Below are 22,186 nucleotides of genomic sequence, written 5' to 3'. Positions count from 1 at the left end.
CAGGCTATTTGTAAGCCCACATCTATTTTCATGAAGTTTTATTAAGATACAATTTACATACCATAAAATCCCTCTGTTTTAAGTATACAGTTCCATAATTGTTAGTGTATTTACAGAGTTCTGCAGTCATCGCCACAATCTTATTTTAGAACATTCCCATCACCCCAGAGAAACTTGCAGCTGACTTGCAGTGACTCTCCCTTTCTGTACCCAGTCCCTGGCCACCACTCATCTACTTTCTGTCCCTACAGATGGGCCTTTACGGCACTGCACAAAAATGGAATCACACAACAGGACTGGCATCCTTTTCTTGACGTGTTGTTTTTGAGATTCATCCACATCGTAGCATGCCGCATTACTTTGTCTGAACTTTTTACCTTTCATTATTCTTCAAAGAATTTTTAAGTATAAGTGTAAGAATGGAGCCTTTAATGAACAAAGAAAAAATCTTTTGAAAACGACATCAATTGTGGCAGAGACTTGATTTTGCACTAGTTGTTCTTAAAGGTGAAAAAGCAAAGTATAATGCAGATGACTCAATCATTCATTCATTATTCCTATTATTAGGGAAATTTGTTTTAAAATTAATCTCTGTCATGTTATTCTGGAATAAAGAAAGTATACTATGGCTGTTAAATGTCAAAACCATTCCACTCAAACAACCACTCAACTTTTCAAATCAAGTCCATCAGTGTGAATTACAATGAAATGATCATCTTAACACATTAACTAAGTCAAAATGGACCTACTTGCTTTCATTAATTAAGGAGTACATAAAATAAGGGCCTATATGATATTCATGCAAAGCATAAATGATATTCATAAAAATACTGAAGAAGTTTTTTTTCTAGAGATAGAGGGAAATATATTGATCAAAATAAATATTTAAAGAGGCATTAAATTAAGCTCATCTTTGGAAAAACAGATAAATCGTTATAGGGACCTTGAATTTGTGTCAAAACCTATTAATAATTTTCTCTGAGAAAAGCAGTGTGGGGAAATGGGACAAGCAAGTTCTAGAATAGCAAATCAAGAGCCAAAATCCCTATACTAAGATCTTCCCTAAGTTACATAAGGTGAGAAAACCAGCCCCTCAGTTTCCAGTCTGTAAAATGAATGGAAATATTTTCACCACCAGTAGTATTGTTTGGTTATGACGATACAATGCAATAGACTTCGTCATTATTACTTAGCCAGTGTTCCAATTAAAGTTACACCAAACTGAAACTTTATTGTATGTTTTTTAGACTATGATGCAAGCTTCGTTAGAGTATATTAGCCACTAAAAGTTTGCTTTTGAATCAAATGTTCATTCGTGGAAAAGAGTGAACATTCCCCTGTTGGTTTAGAAAAGAGAAGAATTTGATGCTGATAACATTGGTCTAAAATGTATTTCAGAAACTTTACTTCTTTTTCAAACCCCAGCTGTAAGGGGGCTAGTCTGCATTTGCTTCTGTAGACATACATTTTCCTTTGGTCTAGATCCTGGTTCTCAAGCTTTAGCCCTGATTCTGCATCAGAATCCCTGGGAGGGCATGACCCCACACGCACTGCTGGCCACAGCCAGGAGAGGCTGCTTCAGTGGGTTTGGGCAGGGCTGGAGAACTGACATTTATAAGAAGTTCCAGGAGATGCAAATGCTGCTGGCTCAGGACCCACCCTTTTAGAACCACTGGCCCAAGGCTTGCTGAGTCTATTTTACACTCTTTGTGGAACACTACAAAGGGCTGTTTTCTTTGTCCCAGTCATTCTGTAAGTTGACATATTTCACCTAGGAGAAAGCTACCGTAACTGGGTCTGTGGTATCTTGTGCATGACTGTGCCAGGACAGCCCCTCCACCTTCACGAAGTAAAACACCACTTCCAGACCTTAGGCCTAGAAAGAGTGTCCAAATTGAGGAAGCCACCAGGACTGCGCTGTGAGAACGTCCTTCTCCTTGGACAGCTCTCAGTTCAGTTCCTGGGGCTGCTTCCAACATCATGGGCCCCAGGATTGTCTTGTTCCCACTTCAGTGTTCTCATCAGGGCCCTTTCTTTCCCAGTGCACCCAGATCACCATTCATTCACCTCAAACCAATAAACCATGTTGTCACTTTTTCAAGCATATTTTTGTAAAAAGGAATTCTGCTTGGTGACCGATTGCAAACAAAAGCCTCCCCTCAGTATCCTTTTATAGAGCTGTAACCAGCTGGCACTATCAAAAAGCTTTTATCAAATACTAAAGGAGAAAAAAGCAAATCAAAAACAAAGTCAGAGTACAAGTTGTTTGAAAAGAGGAGGGCTTTGAGTTTCTATTCCTACCAAACAGAAGCAGTCGCAGAGCCCAAAGGCCCCAGTCTTGTGCTGTGGCCACCTGGGATTTGCACTACCTTGTGTCTGGCCTGCCTCTTCTGGCCAGTAGCTTTCCTCCTTGGTAACGACCAAAAACAGGACACTCCCCTTGGCAGCTTCCCAGGCCCCTCCTCTCTGTCCCTGGTGTGTAATCTGAGAAAAACACCACTCTTCCAGGGGATCTAACCCTATGAATGGCCTTCCCTCCAGCAAGAGTCATAGAACAGAATTCTGTGTTTCTGAAAGTTTCATGAAAGTTCCTTCATGGAACACTTGTAACAGATGTTAGAAGATACACAGGGTTCTATGATGAGATGTGTTTGGGAAATGCTGAGTCACATGAGGTCATACAAAGTTCAACAGTTTTCATTTGTGATTCTCTAAGAGAAAGATATACAATACATACTTTCCAAACTCATTTGACCACAGAACCTATTCTTATTGCTTTTCCTTCAAACCGTCTCTTGGGACTGGTATTGTGGACCACTTTGGAAACATCCTCTGAATGAGGATCACATAATCAAAATAATCAAGGGGAGAATGGCTCATGCTAATTAATGCACCTGGGACTGAGGAAGTAAAAAGTTCCAAAATGGTTTGGGTTGTACATGATTCCATGGACTCAAGGTTTTATATCAATTCTTTTTTTTTTTTTAAGATTTTATTTATTTGTCAGAGAGAAAGAGGGAGTGAGAGCACAAGGAGGGGTAGCAGCAAGCAGAGGAGAAACAAGCTTCCTGCTGAGCGAGAAGGCCAATGTGGGACTCAATCCTAGGACCCTGGGATCATGACCCAAGCTGAAGGCAGATGCCCAACCAGCTGAGCCACCCAGGTATCCCTTGTATCAATTCTTAAGGGGAGTGTCAACTCCCAGGCCTGCGGCAAATTCCCTTAATTCCCTCCCTTTCTCTAAGGCAGTATGTATCTTGGAGGAAGAACCAACAAACTTACCCCTAGGTTGAAGGTAGATAGTGAGGGCAAGTAAGGAGTCAACAAGACACCCAGGCTTTGTGCTTAAACCCACAGGTGGATAGTGCTACCTGGATGGGAAGACTGCAGGAGGAACAGGTTTTAGAAAGAATGAAGTGGGAGATGCATGTTGGTGTGCCAATGAACATGTCAAGTGGACAGTTGGACAGAAGATCTGGTTTTAGAGAAGATATCCGGGATGGAGATATACATTTAGATGTCATTTACCTACTTATTGGAAGCCATTAGAATAGATGAGATCACCTACAACAGATGCTGGCAAACTTCTCTAAAGTGCCACATACTAAATATTTTCAACAAGCCATACGGTCTCTGTTACAATTACTCAACTCTGCCATTGTAGCATGGAGTAGATATAGAAGCAGCCATAGATGATATGTAAATGAATAAGCATGACTGTGTTTCAATAAAACTTTATTTACAAAACAGATAGTGGCCCATTTTGCTCTGTCAGTCAAAGCCTGCTGACTCCTAACCTAACCTAGAGTCAAAATGTAGACTCAAAAAAGAAAGTCCAAGACAGGCCCTAAGGCACTTCAATAATAATAATTATTACATATATACATAATTATATCACTATGCCAGTCACTGTTCTAAATGCTTTACTTATATTGACTCACTTCATCTTCACAATAACTGATGAGGTGGATACCATTATCACTATTTTACAAAGGAATAAACAGTAACCTAAAGTTCTAATTTGTCTCTCTCTTGAGAAAAAAATTAGAAGTGCAGGGACACCTGGGTGGCTCAGTCAGTTAAGCACCTGTCTTTACCTCAGATCACGATCCCAGGTTCCTGGGATGGAGCCGCACATAGGGCTCCCTGCTCAGCATGGAGTCTGCTTCTCTCTCTTCCTCTGCCCCTTCCCCCATCTGTACTCTTTCTCTCACAAATAAATAAATAAATAAAATCTTAAAAAAAAAAAAATAAGTGCAGAGGTTCACAGTCTAGACTAGTATGGCGGTTCTGTGGCAGGTCTAGGTTCAACAGCCTAAGTTTCTTCCAGCTCAGTTTTCTACCATCTAGAGTACAGCAGTCATTCTAATAGGCCAAAATGGTGGCTGGGTCTCTAGCTATCATATCCACATTCCAGCAGCTGGAAGAAGGAACAAAGAAGCAGCAGATGGTATGCACCACTTGTTTTTTAATTTTCCTAGAAACTGCCTTACCACATTTCTTCTGCTACATCTCATTGGCCAGAGCTTTTTCACACAGACACATCTAGCTGCAAGGGAGACTGAGAAACTTTCTTCCCAAAGGCCATTGCACAACTAAAATTCAGACAGTCTGTTACTAAAGCAGAAAGAAAGAAAAGCTATTAGAGTAGAAGCTAGTGTAAACATTTCATGTTCATTAATTAATTTTCTTTATTTGCCTTTTTTGCAAGTATTGTTGATAACACTCTCCCCAAGACATTTCTGCTTAGCTGTCTCATATCTCTGGCCTCTACCGTTGAAGTCCTGTTCACTCTTCACAGGTCCCCTCTTCCATGCTGCTATGCCCAACTTGCTAGGCAGATTCTTCCCACATTCCCATGCCACAGTCACCATGCTTCCTTGGATTTAATTCTTCCCTGGTCTGTCTCTGTGGCCTGGCCCCTCTGCTCGACTAGACAATTCAAGGATAGGTAAAGCCAGGTCAAGGTTTAGAAGGTAAATTTTTAAGAACTAAGGGAAATAGGCAGCAAAACTGCACATGAAGAAAACTCAAGTACGGGGGATGCCCCGGCACCTGGTAAAGGGGCCGTGCTTGGGCACCCAATAGAATAGCAGTTCTCAAATTCGGCTGCCTGTGGAAATAACCTGAGGAACTTAAAAAAAAAAAAAAAAAAAAAAAAACCCTTGATGCTCACATTTCACACCATCCTGATTAAATCAGAATTTCTGAGCGTGACACCTAGGCATCGACGTTTCTTTTAAGTGCACAGGGATGCCAGTGTGCGGCCTTATTTAAGAAACAGCTGAAAACAGAAGACAAGACACTGAAAGAAGCTGCTTTCCTCCTTCAGAGACCTTGAGGGTTTGTTGTTCACCTATGAGGTTTTCCAAGCAATATCATCAGTCTTATCCTTTTAGGTTATTTCCTTCCAGCCAAAGACAGAGATGTATTTACATAATAAATTATTATTGATTGGAACACTCCTAATGAGAATTATTAAAGTCCCCCCAAGTTTAGTTCAGGCAGTTTGAAGCACTATGGGTCAAATAACTCCCAAGCTTCCCCTTAAGTAACTAAATTAGAGTAGTCAGCCAGGGAAATAAGAAAACAATCTTACTGAAGCTCACCTCATTTGTGACACATAATGTGTTTAAATTGCCTTATCGACTTTACAGAGAAGCATGCCAGATCGATCACAAGTGACAGCACTGTGATTGCTTGGATCAGGGTGTGAGGGGTCATATTTCAAATTCAGTGTGAGTGTTGGACTCCATTTTCAGCTCACAGGAATGAGAGTTGCGTGCACTTGCTGCACGTAAAGAACATTCCCCATTCTTGGAACAAGAAGGAGTGCATTCCAGAAAGTTTTGTACTGTTTTCTCCAAAAGATAAAAGTCAGAGAGGGAGAGCTCTTAAATATGCTTTGAAACTTCTTTTTTTCTGTACAAAGATTTCTGAGGGAGTGCAGGATTGTTTTAATTCTGTGACTGTCAGGGGTCTTCCACATGTTTTGTAAAAATTGAGGAAAAAAAGGTTTTGGAGTTGTTCTTTCCCTTTTCGCTGCAGTATGTATATCCAGTTTTGGGGCAGAATAGCGCTCTGATTTTCCAAGTACATTTGGAGATTTCTGGAAATTGTTTTTAAGTGTTCCTTTGGCATAAAAGTTGCGACTCTGGCTTTGGTTGATATTGTTACTGGTGAAAAGCAAGAAATTGCTTGGATCTGTGCCTTCAATGAAATAGAAAGGGAGCCAGGAAATGCACTGGCAGAACCGCAGCATTGGACGGATCCGCCATGCAGCTCCGAACTAGAAAAAGAGGCCTCGGAACATGTGTGTGTGCCAGGAAAGAAAACTGCTTTATTGAAAGGTTAATTTTCAGATTAGTTTGGGGAAATTTGAGATAAATAAATGAAAGCAGACAAAAAACATAAGGCCTGGATCCTTTTTCCCGGGGTTTTCAGAAAATAGTCACTGCTTCCAGTGAAATGTTTTGACATTTTCAGCAGGGAGAAAATGTTAATTGTAATGTTATGTGTATGTGTTCTTAAAAGCACTTGCGGATAAATCTTTTATTCATTTTAAGAGTAATCAGAGAGTGAAAACACTATTAGAATGTTAGCTATGTTCATTACTCTTTATGGTCACTTTCCTGCTGTCCGGGATGTAGTGGTTCTTCTTCCCAATTCAAATGTACTAATTTGGAGAACATTCTTCTCCTTGTCTTAACAGTTCAGTTGCAATTTTTCGAGGAGTCTTATTACTAAACATCCATGCGGTCAACCTGGGCTTCTTCCCTCCTTCTGTCTCATGTGTTGCTTGCTCTCTTCCCTTGGATCAGCAGCTCCATTTCTATGCTTACAAAATCATCAGCACTCAGGACCCCTGGGTGGCTCCGTCAGTTGAATGTCTGCCTTTGGCTCAGGTCAGGATCCCAGGGTCACAATCCTGGGGTCCTGGGATTGAGCCCCAGGTCTGGCTTCCAGCCCAATAGAGAGTCTGCTTGTCCCTCTCCTTCTGCCCCTCCCCCTGCTCATTCTCTCTCTCTCTCGCAAATAAACAAAATCTTTAAAAACAAAAAAATAAAATAAAATCATCAGCTTTAAAGACTCCCTTTCATGTCAATGGCCCACTGACTCAGAATATTGAATACATGGGGTGCCTGGGTGGCTCAGTGGGTTAAAGCCTCTGCCTTCAGCTCAGGTCATGGTCCCAGGGTCCTGGGATCGAGCCCCGCATCGGGCTCTCTGCTCAAGGAGGGAGCCTGCTTCCCTCCTCTCTCTCTGCCTGCCTCTCTGCCTACTTGTGATCTTTGTCTGTCAAATAAATAAAATCTTTAAAAAATATATTAGATACGTGTGCTACTGAGCTACTTAGTGGCAGGGGCTGGATCGACTTGTGGAACAGCAGTCTCTGCTCCCACCGCCTCCCTGCTTTGCACTTAACAGATACCCCGTAGGTATTTGTCAAATGACCGTCATTCATACCCTCCTTCCTCTGGTCATATATCCCTGTCCCAGAATCCCATGTTGCAGTTGACTGGAGTTTCATTTCCAAAGAGGAGGTCTCCCTGCTGAGTATTACAATATTACATTGACAGTGGTCACTTAGGAGGGAAATACCAACAAGGTCGTACATTCACGTAACGGCAGGAACCCAAATGTGAATGTCACCACCTGAGTCCCAGTCCTGCAAACTGAGTCTCTAGAAGAAATAGAAAGAACCCCTAGCTTCAAAGAAAGCAGCCGTGGCCCTTACTGAACCATGATCTAGAACACACGCACAGAGTGGGTATACGCGTGCTCATCCACATGGAGGAAAAATCCTTTAGTAATCATATTAGCAAGCAGTTAGGGTCTAATTTGATATTTGTTTGCATCTTAGTTAAAAGATACAGTGATTCTTACAGAAAATGCTTTTCCCTCTTAAAGATCACTGTCTTTAAACCTCAAGCATGTGAGTACTACTTAAATCACATTTAAGTGTGAAAATAATCTCAAAAGCAGATTTGATTGGAATAAAATGATAAATGTACACAGTGTCCCACATACCACCTCTAAGAGTGCTATTTCCACAAATGGAGGGGGGACCTGCCAGAATGGAGGGGGTTCTTCATTTAAGGGCACCAGCACAAACTCTCCTGTGCTTATAAACAAAACATAAAAACAGAATGAGCAAAGCTAATTTAAGCTTTAGGTCTCATGTAGATTTGTGTCAACGATGTAGAAAATTATCTGCTACAAGGAAGAAAACAGAGCTCACTCACAGACATCAGAGGCATTTTCAGAAGTGGCTTTCCTTGGCACGTTTCTAAAACCTGTGGAACCTGTGTGTCATGAGGAGGATGATGGGGTCCTGCCATTAAAAGCCAATCAGTAACATTCAACAGACTTAACCACCAACACTCGCATGACTAGATTAATGTTCTGGAGTCAGTCATCGGGCTCGTTATTGCTGGGATTTTCTCTGGGTCATGCTAATAAACCGGATTATTGATTTTAGGATTTTCTGTGTGTCCAAGGATATTCTCTAAGATGTCTTTACAAGGTTTCATGCTTAAGTTGTCAACCAAAATGACATCACAATGAGTAATCATTTTCTAATCATGTTAAAAGGGGTTAAAAACGGCATATAAAATGCATCTTCCCAGCTTCGGAGGAGCAGGAGCCTTCTTGCTGTCACCCCTCCAGCTGGGTGACGGTCATCCCTACCTGGGTGCCATCTTCCCCAGGAATTAGCTGCGTTCTCAGCTTAAGACCTTTGATAGTCAGAAATCTGCTTTCCAATATGTTTGAATGGCAGGAGAGCTCAAAAGACACCTTGATCCAAATAGGATTTTAGCCCATCAGGTGCTAGTCCAAAGTAAAGCAGGCGGGGTGGCTGTGCTGCCCGTGGTGTTTATTCATCTTTCCTTCTCGCTTCATGCGTATGGATGGACGCTTCCCCGCGTATATGCCCGGCTCTCAGGGCGTATGGGGCTGGTGAATGCATGTGGGGAGTGTGTGTATATGTAAAGTAGAAACTGAACCAGGGTCACAAAATGAACTACTGTATGCAAGAAGTATATGAAGTGCGCCCAGCTGCCGGCAGCAACTGCTACATGCAGGCCACTGATTATTACACGTATTTTGAAGATAGTGCGGGTTACAGTGGTCGCAATGCTCAGGCTGTGCCCGGTAACAACATATATATGGAACAGGCCTGGGCAGTGAATCAGCCTTATACCTGTAGTTACCCTGGAAACATGCTGAAAAGCAAGGACTCTGATTTGGACATGGCCCTGAATCAATACAGCCAACCTGAGTATTTCACTGAAGAAAAGCCTACTTTTTCTCAAGTGCAGTCGCCATCGTACTCTCAAAAAAAAGGTAGGGTCCATTTTACTTGAATTTGTTAAAAGTTTCTGTGTTTGTTTCCCTTGTGTTTCAAAGTTACGGTCTGCATCAGCTTTGTCAAGTTTTTGACTTTGAACGCTGAATGTTTGAAATTAACAACAGCAGTAAAGAGTGAGGTTGCTAGGTGATTGAAAGGGGTCCGTGAGCAGCAACATTTCCAAGCACTTTTTTTCCAAGTATATATGAGAGCTGGATTGAGTTAATTTTTTAAGCTGTGTGTATATGTATATATACATTGTGTGTGTGTGTGTGTGTGTGTGTGTGTGTGTGTGTGTGTGTGTGTTGCCCAAAATGAATATGGCCAGTTTCTTTGCTAAAGAAAATATGTAAAAGGCTTCCCCCTCGGTGGATAGGCACTGTGGCTTTTGAAGTGGGATAATTCTCCCCAGTTCAGGTTCAGATTAAAAACTCCTTTGAGTTTTTGTTCATATTTCAAATTAAAAGTTTATTTTAGTTAACTAATAAAATATTTTAGTGATTTTTTAATGGTAGTATGTTGATACGCTAGATTTTATAATTGTTCATCTTTATATACTTACTGATCCATGCAAACTGTAAACAATCTACTTGTGAGCATATTAAGCTGTAAGAATATAAAACTCAAAAAGGAACTAATGTGCTTTCTATTGCCATTTTGTCCCTAGAGTTTCGCGTGTCTGGAATCATGTCAAATGAACTCTTTAGGAAACAAGAGAAGTACCGTTCAAAATATCCACAGTGAAAACAAGTGCAATATCCATTTATTTTAACAGACACTGTGGCTTTACAATGCTGTGTAATTTTCTATCAGTGGAACATTTCTTCTATATCAAAAAATAAAACAAGAGAAGCAAGCAGGTGATATTCAGGGAACTCAGTAACACCTGCCAGATATTTTGGAACTAGCTTAAATTCTATTCTATTCTTGAATATGCCAGAAACTGTTTTTTTCTGTGTACAATCTATAAGATATTGCATAGGAAACCAAATTTACAGATTTCTATAATTTGCAAAAATATGATGCCCATGGATCCTCAAAGGTGAATTTCTCTGTGAAATTATCTTAAAACAGAATATGGCTTGGTTGATTATGGTTCCTATAAAAATTATCATTTGCTCTTCTTAATGTGCTCCGTAATTAAGAGCTGCCTGTTTTGACATCAAAATAAAAAAAATAAAAATAAAAATAAAAAACAATAAAAACCCCACAAAAACCTCAAAGTGAAACTCTAGTTTAATTGTTACCATAGACTGTGTTTGGATTTTCTGTGCTGTTCTCCACCTTCCAAATATGAAGTATGAACGGAATTACAGCAGAACATATATTCAGAGTACTTAGTCACATTTTCATTTAGTTTCATATCCTCTTGAAGGATATCAGAATTTCTCTCATTTATTACAAAGGGCACACCACAGAAATCCCTTAAAGGGAACATCTGAGATAGACTGAATGTGTGCTTTCTATTTCTATTTAATATTACACTTAAAAGTAATTATCTTTGAAAAGAAGAAGTTAACATTGCTTCATTAGACACGTCTAGACACGCCTCTCACAGTGTTATGGGATCGCAAGATAATACTCATGCCTGTCTCTCTATCTGGGGCATTCTGCTATTCTTAAAAATTCCTGCAAAACTTTTCAGGCTCTTTTACTTTTTTTTTCTTTTGTCTTTTCATGATATTTTCTTCAAGCAGTGCTGGAGAATATTTGCTCCTAAAACATTAAACCAGAGATTCTTTGCTAATTAATTTGACGCTTGAACTAGAGGCTAAGACACATTGTATGCATATATTGATGTAATTTCCCAAAGCCATATGCCATTGAAAGGCCACGGCCACCTGCCAAACTCACTAAATCAAAGCAGGCAAATATTCTTAAATGCGCCATTATTTACTGTTACAAGTCTTTAAGTAAATCCCAGTAAAACTAAACCCAGCTGTTAACTGTCTCTTAGGACAAAAGGTCGTACCCAACACATTTATCCATATTGATCCGTTATTGATTTTTGTTGTTGTTGGAGGACATCAGTAGTATCTTCTTAAGGCAAAATTAAGACTATAAACAGGTGTTCAGTGGGGCAGGCTTCATTATTCCGATTGGATTTTTATCTGTTTTCATGAAATTCATAATTGTTTCATCTGAGTCTGTTGCTGTCACTGTAGCGCTTTAAACTCTTCAATAACACAGCTGTCTTAACTTTGTCATTTTTTTCCCTTAAGGATGGCTTATTCTTTAGCCTTTAATTGGAATTTTCTAGTGTATAGAAAATGATCATAATCTTGTAAAAAAAAATGTACTGTAAGTACACATAGATGAAATAAAGGAAGACTACAGAACCCAATGTCAAGACTAGTTATCTTAACAGTAGACTTTAGATTGACTTTGAGTTCTCTTTGTGTTGTTTTTGTGTGTTTTTATGTTTGTAGCCAAGAGGGAGAAACATTAGCAAGCTCCTGAAGCATGGAGGGCACGAACGAAGAATCAGAATTTAGTTCACTGAACCAAATTTAAGCTAAAACTTCAAGAATTAGGGTGGGGTGCAGAGCCAATATCATTTTCACTTTGAAGGAAGGCTGAAATGCAGAATGTAATTCTGTCTTTTTTTTTTTTCATATAGAAGATGAAAAAAACGCGTTTTTAATTTTTAAAAGTTAGAGGCAAATAAAAAGAGCCCTAGCATCACTCAGATACAAGCTCCTGATGTTTATGTCTTTCAAGTAACCTCACCTTGATTTATTATATGAAAATCAGCTATCACAGCCAGTTCTGATCACTACCTTCACCTTAGCCCCTAGCTCAGGAGGAAGAGAAGAGTTTGGAAATCAGCTGGAGGCAGAGGGAATTGACAACTAGGGTGTTGTGTCTTCTCCTTTGTGACCATAGTTCCAACATAGTTAAAAGTCGGTATCTTTTTCTTTACGTTTCTTTTCTTTGGGGGAGGGGGGTTGCTAGCTGTTTCCATAAAAAATTCCAGTCACATTCCAAAGTCCCCAAACAGCTTAAGTCTAGCTTCCCTGCAGGTGGCTTTGCCAGTCAGCCTCTGGGTCTGTTTAAATAGAATCGTTCCCTGGAGTGTCTGTCCTGTGCGACTCCGTCCATGGGATTCTTTGCTTGACCTTCTATGTACCATCTTTACGGGAACTGCACATCCAAAAAGTCTGTAGTGTGTTTGCATCAGAGTTGGTTATCATGCCCAAGAGAATAAGAAATTCCTGTTTTTCTGAGTCTAGATCAAGGAGAGGGGGTCCTCTTCAGTTTGGGTTTTGATAGCACATGTTCTTGTTCTAAAGCTCCATTATTGGTGGTCCAGAGAGAAATATTAATAACCAAAGCAGGAACTGCACCTCAAACTGTCCTTTCTGACTCTGTCTTCACTGCCCCTCTGTCTCGAGGACAGGAATCCAATGTATGTGAATAATCGTGTAGACATTAGAAATGGAAATTAAATGGTAAGGTGAGCGATGTTTGAAGTGACCCACATCAAGATGACTGGATTAAAAAGAAGAGTAAAGCCCCAAAGAAATATGATCTCTAATGAGAATTTCCTCAGCCTCTTTCAAAGTCAGAGAACGGATGCTATACAGTAGAGTCAGACATGGGACAGTTCCAAAGTCTGCTCAGAAAAAAAAGTGTTGCATGAGAAATAGGTACCCTTAAGCCCTAGATTCACACTCAGTCTCTGGAGAGGCAGGCAGGAAGGAAACCAAAAAAGGGGGGTAAGATTCATGAGTCTCTCAACCACATAATCACTTCCAGCCACACACCTAAAGATGAGATGATCACACACTATTTCCATTTCTTTTCTCAACTTTTCCCTCTCCTTCCCTTCTTGCCCCCTTCTTCCTCTTTGTCTCTCCTGCCCCCCACTTCCCCTTTACTCCTCTCCCCCTCATTCTTTCTCCTTCTGCCCCTCTCTCCCCGTCCCGTCTCTCCCCCTCTAGTTGAATGTGTTTAATTTAAACACATACGATTAGTCTACCCAATCCACTAAGTGTTGTAGACATTATGTCTTTAAAATATAATACTTGAGAAGTTCATGCAACTGCAGATTCTTCCATAATGCTTATGTAATTGTAGGGATTCTGGCGTAAGGTTAGGATTTCAAATTAGACACTGCCACCTATGTACTATTAGGAGATAATATCACTCCAGAAAACAACAGAACCATTTTTTTAAAACACAAAATGTATTTGCTGCTAAAAAGGTTAAGTAAAAGTGCCTCCTCTCAGTATCTAGAACTGGAAGCAAAGTAGGGAACAGTTGTAGCTTGCAAACCTTGTCCAAGTGCAGACAAAAGCGTGAGTTAACTTTTCTGTTCTTCCCTTGACAAGGGTTAGGTACCTGCCTTGTCAAAGGCAGGTCCTCCAGAAATTTCACTGGATTCACTAACCTCATCCTAGTGCACCCACTACCATTCCTCACGATGAAAGCTAACAGCAGGAGTCCAAGGCATGATGAGAAACTGAAGTCAGATGACTGCAAGGCTTGTGAAGGACTGTTGGTGCTGTTTATTTCCTGCATATGGGGTTATATCTGCCACCTTGCATCCCCGATTAGTAAATACTTTCCCACAAACTCAAAGCTTTTTTTCTTAGCACTCGGGATCCAGGTGCCCTGAGCCTGAGGTCCCGTTGCCTCCCACTCTACCATCTGTTCTAGTCTAGCTTTTATGACCCCCATCTTCTTGTACTCATGCTAAGTACCAGTGCTCACTTAGTGTCTGTATTCTTCCTTTTCCAGACCCTCATGAGGGCTGAACTTCCGTGCGCTGTCCTTGGTACCACCCTCATCTCCACTCCCTTTGTACTGTACTAGCTGCTTTAGAGAATTTCCTGTTCTGCTGGAGATGTGTGCTTTTGAGTGGTCACCCCACCCCCCATCTGCAGATACTTCCTGCTGTGTTGTGCTGTCCTCTTCTCTCCATGGTCACCCCCTTTCTTCTTCCAGTCACTTAGTGGCTGTGATTCCCTGCCCTCTGCACCCACCATGGGGCTCCTCTTCAAAATTCCAAACCCTTTTCCATGCCCTGTTAGATCAAACATTAACACCACCAACTCTTCTTTACCCACAGGGAAGATTCTGGCTTCCCTGCCCTAAAGGGAAATTTTGATTCTGGCTTTGTACCCATACTCTCTTTTCCAGAAATCTTGGCCAATTTCTCTATGTGCCCCTCCCTCTGCCATACTTCCCTGAACTAGTTGATGCTTTTTCTAGCTACCAGCTACTGCCGGCCATACCCCAGTATGTGCCCTGCCATTCTCAGCCCGCATCACCTCAGGTCATTTACTCAGCTTAGAACCCACCAGCTTCTTCTATTTAACCAGCACCACATTCTCTCCAACACCCCGACTCCCAACTGTCCCTGGCTTCAAAACAGGTTTCCCTTGTTTTATACAATAGTGCTGAATCATTTCTGTAAACCACCTTTAAAATTTTTTTTATATAATGTGTATTAAACTAAAGTTTCTTGACCTTGGCACTATGAACATTTGGGGTCAGATGATTGTTGTGGAGGCTGATCTATGCCTTGCAGGATGCTTAGCGGTATTATATTTCAGTAGCGCACAACTGCTCCGTCCTGTTTTGATAATCAACAGTGTGTCCAGATATGTCCCTCTGGGGTGAAAATCACCCTGGTTGAGAACCATTGCATTAAAAGAACATAATATTAAGAGAACATCTGAAGTAGGGGATCTTTTTGCAATGTGAAAATCCCTCCTCAGTTTTCATATTGAAAAGTCTAGATTTTTATATACCAAATTGTTTCAAAATGGAGTACACTTGAACATATACATACATGCAACATACTACTTACATATATGTGTTATAGATCATTCCTATAGTCTGGATTTGGGTTCTCTTCCTCACATATGCCTATTTACGTAAACTCTAGCTAGATGATAAGTACCATGCAGGCAATCACCTGCTTCACTTCACACTCTGTGAAGTGCACATCTATTAGGACAGCAGGGTATATCTGCACACACACCAAGAGACCTTTTAACAACCATGATGCTGTCCTGATGACAAATGGGGATGTTCCTTCCCTTCATTAAGGGAAGAAGGCCTGACAGTCCATGTTTTTAGAGCTATAACCCCAAATCTCATTCTGAGTGGATTTTCAGATAAAGAAAAGGCACCCATTTTTTTCTCAAACATGAAGGATCTGAGATAACTGTGGGAACCTCTGTATAACCCCAATGCCATAAGCTGAATCTCAGGGCAAAAAGAGAGGCAACTAGTACCCGTTTCTGGTGACCCTTTCTGTCCCCCTCCATTCCGCACTCTTCTAATACACTTTAATTTCCTGCTTTCCAACCCATCCCTTCTTTTAAGATGGGAAAAGACCTCATTAGTACCAGAGTTCTAAAACTCCAATGCCTACAAGTGCCAGAGAGCTGATAGAAAGGAGAGAGAGCCACAGTTGTTTAATAAGGACTGCTTAATTTAAACTTTTAAACCAGCACACATACTGTATGTATGTTATATGATAAAAAAAATTTTTTAACTTTCATAAAGAAATTTATTCTCTCTCCTTTTCCTTGAATTACTTTTGTCTTCCCATTTTTGACAAAAATTAAAAATCTGTGAAATATATCTTTACTTATAAAAAGACATAATGCAAGCATAAAGAGACATAAATGACAAGTGACAATTAGCTGTAGAGTTGGGTCACAATAGGAAGTGGTAGGGACTGTAGTACATTCGAAAGTATGTCTCTTTCTTAGGAGATGGGCTGCCCTTCTCTGTTCAGTTGATTGTCACCCTGTGAGAATTTGGGCTCACTATTGCCAAATCTTCTGATTTTTCACATGAAGCAGGAAATCTGGATTTCACCTGAAATGTCCCAGTTTTAAAAGCTGGCTGAGATTTTTAAACACTCTGCAGTCGAAACACTGTGGACTGCCAGTGTATATGCCCCTTCGATTAAAATTTTGACTGAAACCCATTATGCCAATCTGTTCCCTTTCCTAGTGATTTGCATCTTCAAGAGTTTTAGTTCTAATTATGGACGGAAAGGTTATGTTAGCTACTAAAAACTTGGGTCTACAAGGACAGGGACAAGGAAGTTTAGCTAGTGACTTGTGCATGAAACTGAATTATGTCCAGACTTAGGCCTAAAAATGAATATATCTTAGTTTCAGGAGTTTCTGAGTCCGAAAAAATAATCTGAAACTTGCTTTACTCCCCTTTTCTGCCCTAAGACGTCCAGATAGTGGAAATCCAGAGTCCCTTGTCATCCTGTCCTCTCTCCTTTTCTGAATTAATACCTCTGATCTAGTGCTCTTTCTGCTTCCCTTGTCCTCCTGCATCCCCAGTGTTTTAGAGTTGGGAGACTTAGGACTCCATGTCTTCCATCCCCCAGCAGCAAGGGCTAGCCAGCCAGGGGGCAAGGTGGAAAGCAAAGATGCTCAGTGATTCCATGAGGGTAGTAGGGAACATGGAAAGATGCCTCCTGTTCTGAGGAAAGGTTTGGTGAAATGGGAGCCTCTGGGGCAGCTCTGCTGGAAATCTGCAGACAGCAATGCAAAATACCTTTAAAGTTAATGCAGTTTCAGGTTTGTACCCAGTGTCTTACACACTAGGGCCATGCATGTTTGTTAAATAAACGGCTGGCTGGATGGGTGGATGGGTTAATATAGTGTTTCTCAGAGAGTTACAGTTAATATTATGCAAAACTTGGTACATAATACTAAGAATTAAGTGTAAAAGAAATCAGCATTTAGTGTGTTGGGAAAAGGCTAAGAGATGAGCCATTCAGGATTTTTTACATATGTAAAGAAACTACACAGGAAGAAGATGCTAGTGGGGGAGGGGAACTTAAATCGTAAGAATTGAGAAAGTTCAATATAAAACTGAAAGAATGACTAAACATATTAATTATTTAGCTTCCTTAAGGGTATTAATATATAGTCTCATCTGATATCCTGACCCAAACTACTCGGGATTCTTTGATGGCTCTAAATTGATAGTTCTGCAAGACGGATCTGCAACGTGGACCTCTCTGAACTGCCCAAAGTATTTCTGACCACCAGTGATAACCACTGCTCCTTTTAGATAGTTTTGCTTGGCACAGGGTCCTATACTGAAGGTAAGATCAGCCAGATTGGAAATGGTCCCTGAACTCAGCTCCTCTCCCTTCTGCTAGATTTACCTTCCTAGGCAGCACCTTCTACTTTACATCTACCATCAAGATCAATCTGCCTTATGTTCTATTCCCTAAGCATTGTGTATTTGCCAAGGTGACAAGAGGTGCCAGTGCTGCTTCTCCTGGGACCTGAAATGATGTTGTAATTCACTCAAGAGAATTAAACTAGACAGCCTTCTGATTTTATTCATACATGGGAAAGCCTTGAATCTAATGCAAACCAAGAAACCAGTTTACTGCCTGTTGCATGGTTCCTAGTGTAAATCTACACAACTTTCCCCTTCTACATACCAAGTCCCTCTGAGAATCAATTTTTTAAGTAATGTTAAGCTACAACATGAATAAACCTTGAAAACACTATGCTAAGTTAAAAGCCAGACACAAAATATATAATCTCATTCTAGAAATATCTAGAATAGGCAAATCTGTAGAAACATAGATCAGTGGTTGCTTAGGGTGGAGGGGGTGAAAGGGCCAGGAGGAAGGGGAGTGACTTCTAAAGGCACTGGGTTTCTTTGGGGGATGATTAAAATGTTCTAAAATTGATTGTGGTGAGAATTTCACAACTCTGTGACTAGAAAAAGCTATTGAATTGTATGTTATGTGAATTATATCTTAATGAAGCTGTTAACAAATAAGATGGGAAAATGTTAGTAATATTTGACCATGTCGTCCTATCTCACATGCAGGATAATACTTGGAAATTAAGCAGACATTGCCAAGTATCAAATAAAAAAAAATCTCCAAGTACTTGTTGAACAAACAAATGGAGTTTGTTTGCATAATAATATGCTTGATAAAGTGGCAGCATCGTTTATTAGTCTAAAAAACAAGATATCTGAGCATGTAAGTGCTGGCAAAAACATATCACCCTTGGATTATCACATACTGACAGGGGACTTAATTGCTTTCTGGGGTGTTATTAACCATGTTTCCCCAACAGTCACTTGGGATAATTTGCAGATGTAATTCTCAGATGAGCAGTGTGTCTTCCAGAGTTGTGTTTCTCATGTTTGTTTCTAGACAGAACCAAATACTGACATCCATTTAGTGTCCCTTCCTGGTAACAAAACTAGCGCTATACGTGCATTTTCCTTAGCAGGGCATATTTGGCCAACACACGGCTCATTTGTAACCATGAGAAAAGAAAAAGATGGGGACACAGAAACTAGAAGAGCAAGAAATGGTTCAGTTCTTGGGGAGAACTAGTTAGCATGTGATAATGTCAAATAGATTCAGCAATCTTAAGAGAATCTTCACCTACCTATTAATTATGTGTAGGATGTTACTCCCTGATGGATGTTATTTAATGATGAATAATGGACTTAGGCATGATAATTGATGTATCATTGCCTGTGGTGACTGTTTCGGTAAATAAGATGGTTCTGATTATTTTAGAGAAAAGGAAGATATGGGTGGGGTATACTAGTATGACCATATAAGCAACTGTAACCAACTTAAGTAGATGTTTCTGTAAAAGTCACGATAATTTCACTAAAGACATAAGGAATTACCTATTCATCTAATCACCAAGAAGATAATCTAGGAGAAAAGGGAGAACAAATCAAACCACCCATCAGACTAGCAGTCAGAAAATGGAAGGAGCCCATTCCACTCACAGATTGAATTATCACTGGATTCCAGGGTTCACAAGAACCTAAAGGTCAAACAATTCAACCATCTATGTAAATTGTTGACTACAGGAGGAGGAAATTTTCAGTATCTTACTGCCAACACCACTGGAGAGAGCAGGCAAGTCATGAGATAGAGTGAGAAATGGTGAAGGACCTGCATCTATCTTAACTCTGGTTAATATTCTCTGGCCTTCCCAGGTCATGTTCCATAAGCAATATAGTGTCCAACTATGTTGCAATTGGTTCCTGAATATGAGAAGGAAGTGCCCTTATCTCTTTCTCCCTTATCTCTGCTGTGTGTACCTCATACCAAGAACTGAAAACTCCTCACTCTGATCAACTATACATAACCTCTACATATAAGAGTTCAAGAGATAGTTTTCCTGACATGGATATATGTATTCCATCCGCCTTTACTAAAAAGGTGTGCATTTTAATAATTAGGTTACTTCATTGTTTAAAAGTTACTTTGTGTTTTATAAGTCCGTGTTTCAATGCTACAACCAAACACGTGTGCACACACTGTCACACATACTAATCCAAGATTAAGAAACACCAAAATGCTACAGTGGTTATCTCTGTGGTAGAGAGTTGACAAGAAAATCTGCTTTTTGCTCATTTATGTCATTTATTTTTTCTATAATGAACTGTATTACCTGAGCAGGAAGTCCTCTCAAAGGGTTCCCCTTTGTAATTCTGGATATAGACCTATCCCAGGGCCTATACCATATTATGTGCAGAAGATCTGTTATCGTCTTTTTTCCCTACACTGAAAGCTTCCCCAAGAATGAAAAATTAGCCATCTTCTTTTTTAAAAGATTTTATTTATTTATTTGACAGAGAGAGACACAGTGAGAAAGGGAACACATGCAGAGGGAGCAGCAGGCAAAGGGAGAAGCAGGCTCCTCACTGAGCGGGAGCCCAATGTGGGGCTCAATCCCAGAACCCCAGGATCATGACCTGAACCAAAGGCAGATGCCTAACTGACTGAACCACCTAGGCGCCCCCAAAAATTAACCATCTTTTAGATTCTTAGCACATTGCCTGGCATAGTATACCCGTATAAACGTTTGTCAAATGGAACCATTCTCTTTTATTTCCTTCATTGCTTTGTTTTTGTAATAACAGCTTTATTGAAACATATTCCACATACCATGGACCTCACACACTTAAAGTGTACAAAACATATCCATGAAAAACAATGGTTTTTCATTCAGTGGTTTTAGTATGTTCAGAGTTGTGCAACCATCAATACTATACAATTCCAGAACATTTTCATCACCATGAAAAGAAACTTTGTACCCATTAGCAGTTACACCCCATTTCCCCCCTCCCTCCAGGCCTTGTCATCTACTAATCTAATTTCTTTCTCTATGAATTTGCCTACTCTAGACATTTCATAGAAATGAAATCATACAATATGCGGCCTTTTGTGTCTGGCTTCTTTCTTTTAACATAATGTTTTCATTTCTTAAAGGTTCATCTATGTTGTAGCATGTGTCATTATCTCATTCTTTCTCATAGCTGTATAATATTCCATTGTATGAATGTACTGCCTTTTGTTATCTATCATTTGATGGGCATTTGGGTTGTTTTCATCCTTTGGATATTATAAATAATGCTGCTTTGAACATTCACGTACAGTTCTGTATGTAGACACATATTTTCAGTTCTCTTGGGAACACACCTAGGAGTGGAATTGCTGAGTCATATGTAACTTTATGTTTAACCTTTTGAGGGACTGCCAAACTATTTTCCAAGGCACATTTTACATTTCCACCAGCAATATATAAAGGTTCAGATTTCTCCATATGCTTACCAACTTTTATTATTGTCTGCCATTTTTATTATAACCATCCTAGAGGATGTTAAGGGGTGTCTCATTGTGGTTTGGGCTTTGCATTTCCTTGTGGTGATGTTCAGCATCTTTCATGTTCTTTACTTCACCTTCACCCTTTCTTCTCTTGTTGAGGAATGACCAGGACTGGAAATACAAGATCTCTATTTCCTACACGTGTACTTACCAAGGGAAGAAACCATGCCTTCCTTGTTTTTATATTCTCAGCACCTAGCAGAGTACTAAGTGCATAGTACATGCTAAATAAATATTTTCTGAATTTATGAATAGATGAATGATTGAATAAACACACAAATTATTCTAGTCCCCTTTTTATCTGTCTAGATCCTCCCAAAATGCTCTTTTTAAAAATGTTTGATGGAAGTTTTGAAACTCTTGAAGTGAATTCAACAGATGACTCACGGTTTGCAGGATGTAAAAGTAAACTAAGAAAAGCTGTGATATTTAAGAAGATAATCCTGTACATTACCAGATCTCACTCTGAAGTCATTTTCCTCCCTCCCAAGAGAGGCCATTTTTCTAAAATAAAGTCTGAGCGAAGTAATTTCTAAGAAATTGTGAAAAGGACTCATTTTCTTCTGTTTTCTTTGTGAATTTTTTTTCTGAAATCTAAGCCTTCCGTGACCTAGTTTAATAAAAGATCTGTGAAAATGTCATGGTAAAGCATACAGCAAGTCATCTGTCATTTCAACGTGGCTAATCTGTATTGAAACCAGTAAGCGTTTACCAAGTCAAAGAACTTCATAAGGAGCCATGGTCAGGGAAAGGAATGATTTTGTTTTCTCAGCCTTTCCCTTCTCCACATCCCAAAAAAGCAGACCTTGTTTTGATTTCTGCACTTGTTTAAAGACATGTGCTTCAAATAAATAAATAAATAAATAAAAAGAATAAAGACACGTGCTTCAGTAGTAAACCACTGATAGCATATGAAACTGAATTTGCCCTTTAGAATCAATTTTGTGTTTGGGCATTTTCTACAAGCGAAAGGGAAGAGGCAAAGACCAGTGGGAAGTAGGCTGCTTCTGTTTTGTTTTTAAACTTTAGTTTCCTGGGCCAAGGAATTTAAACTAAGAAACCAATAGTACACTAACAAAGAGAGTTATTATAGTTGGACTTTTTTTTCTTAATAAATAAACCCATCATTATTTCACATCACCCAGAATTCTTGGGTTTTATGTCATAACAGCACA

The 22,186-nt window shown here is 39.9% G+C and overlaps 1 protein-coding gene across 5 annotated transcripts in view; it reads left to right on the top strand.

The window, feature by feature from the left end:
• THRB (thyroid hormone receptor beta) overlaps positions 1–22,186 on the top strand; it is a gene marked incomplete at its 5' end in the record, with an annotated part of 375,783 nt that overhangs the window by 319,258 nt on the left and 34,339 nt on the right. Inside the window, one exon of one of the 5 annotated variants that reach the window (XM_080809569.1) lies at positions 9,021–9,348. The exons of the other annotated variants lie outside the window; for them this stretch is intronic. Coding sequence (XP_080665695.1) covers positions 9,021–9,348 — 328 coding nt within the window. Of the gene's footprint in view, positions 1–9,020; positions 9,349–22,186 lie in introns of those variants that run through there. 5 annotated transcript variants of the gene reach the window in all.

This window comes from Martes martes (assembly GCF_963455335.1).
Source record: "Martes martes genome assembly, chromosome: 1".
NCBI lineage: Eukaryota > Metazoa > Chordata > Mammalia > Carnivora > Mustelidae > Martes > Martes martes.
This window is presented reverse-complemented; position numbering and strand designations above follow the sequence as displayed.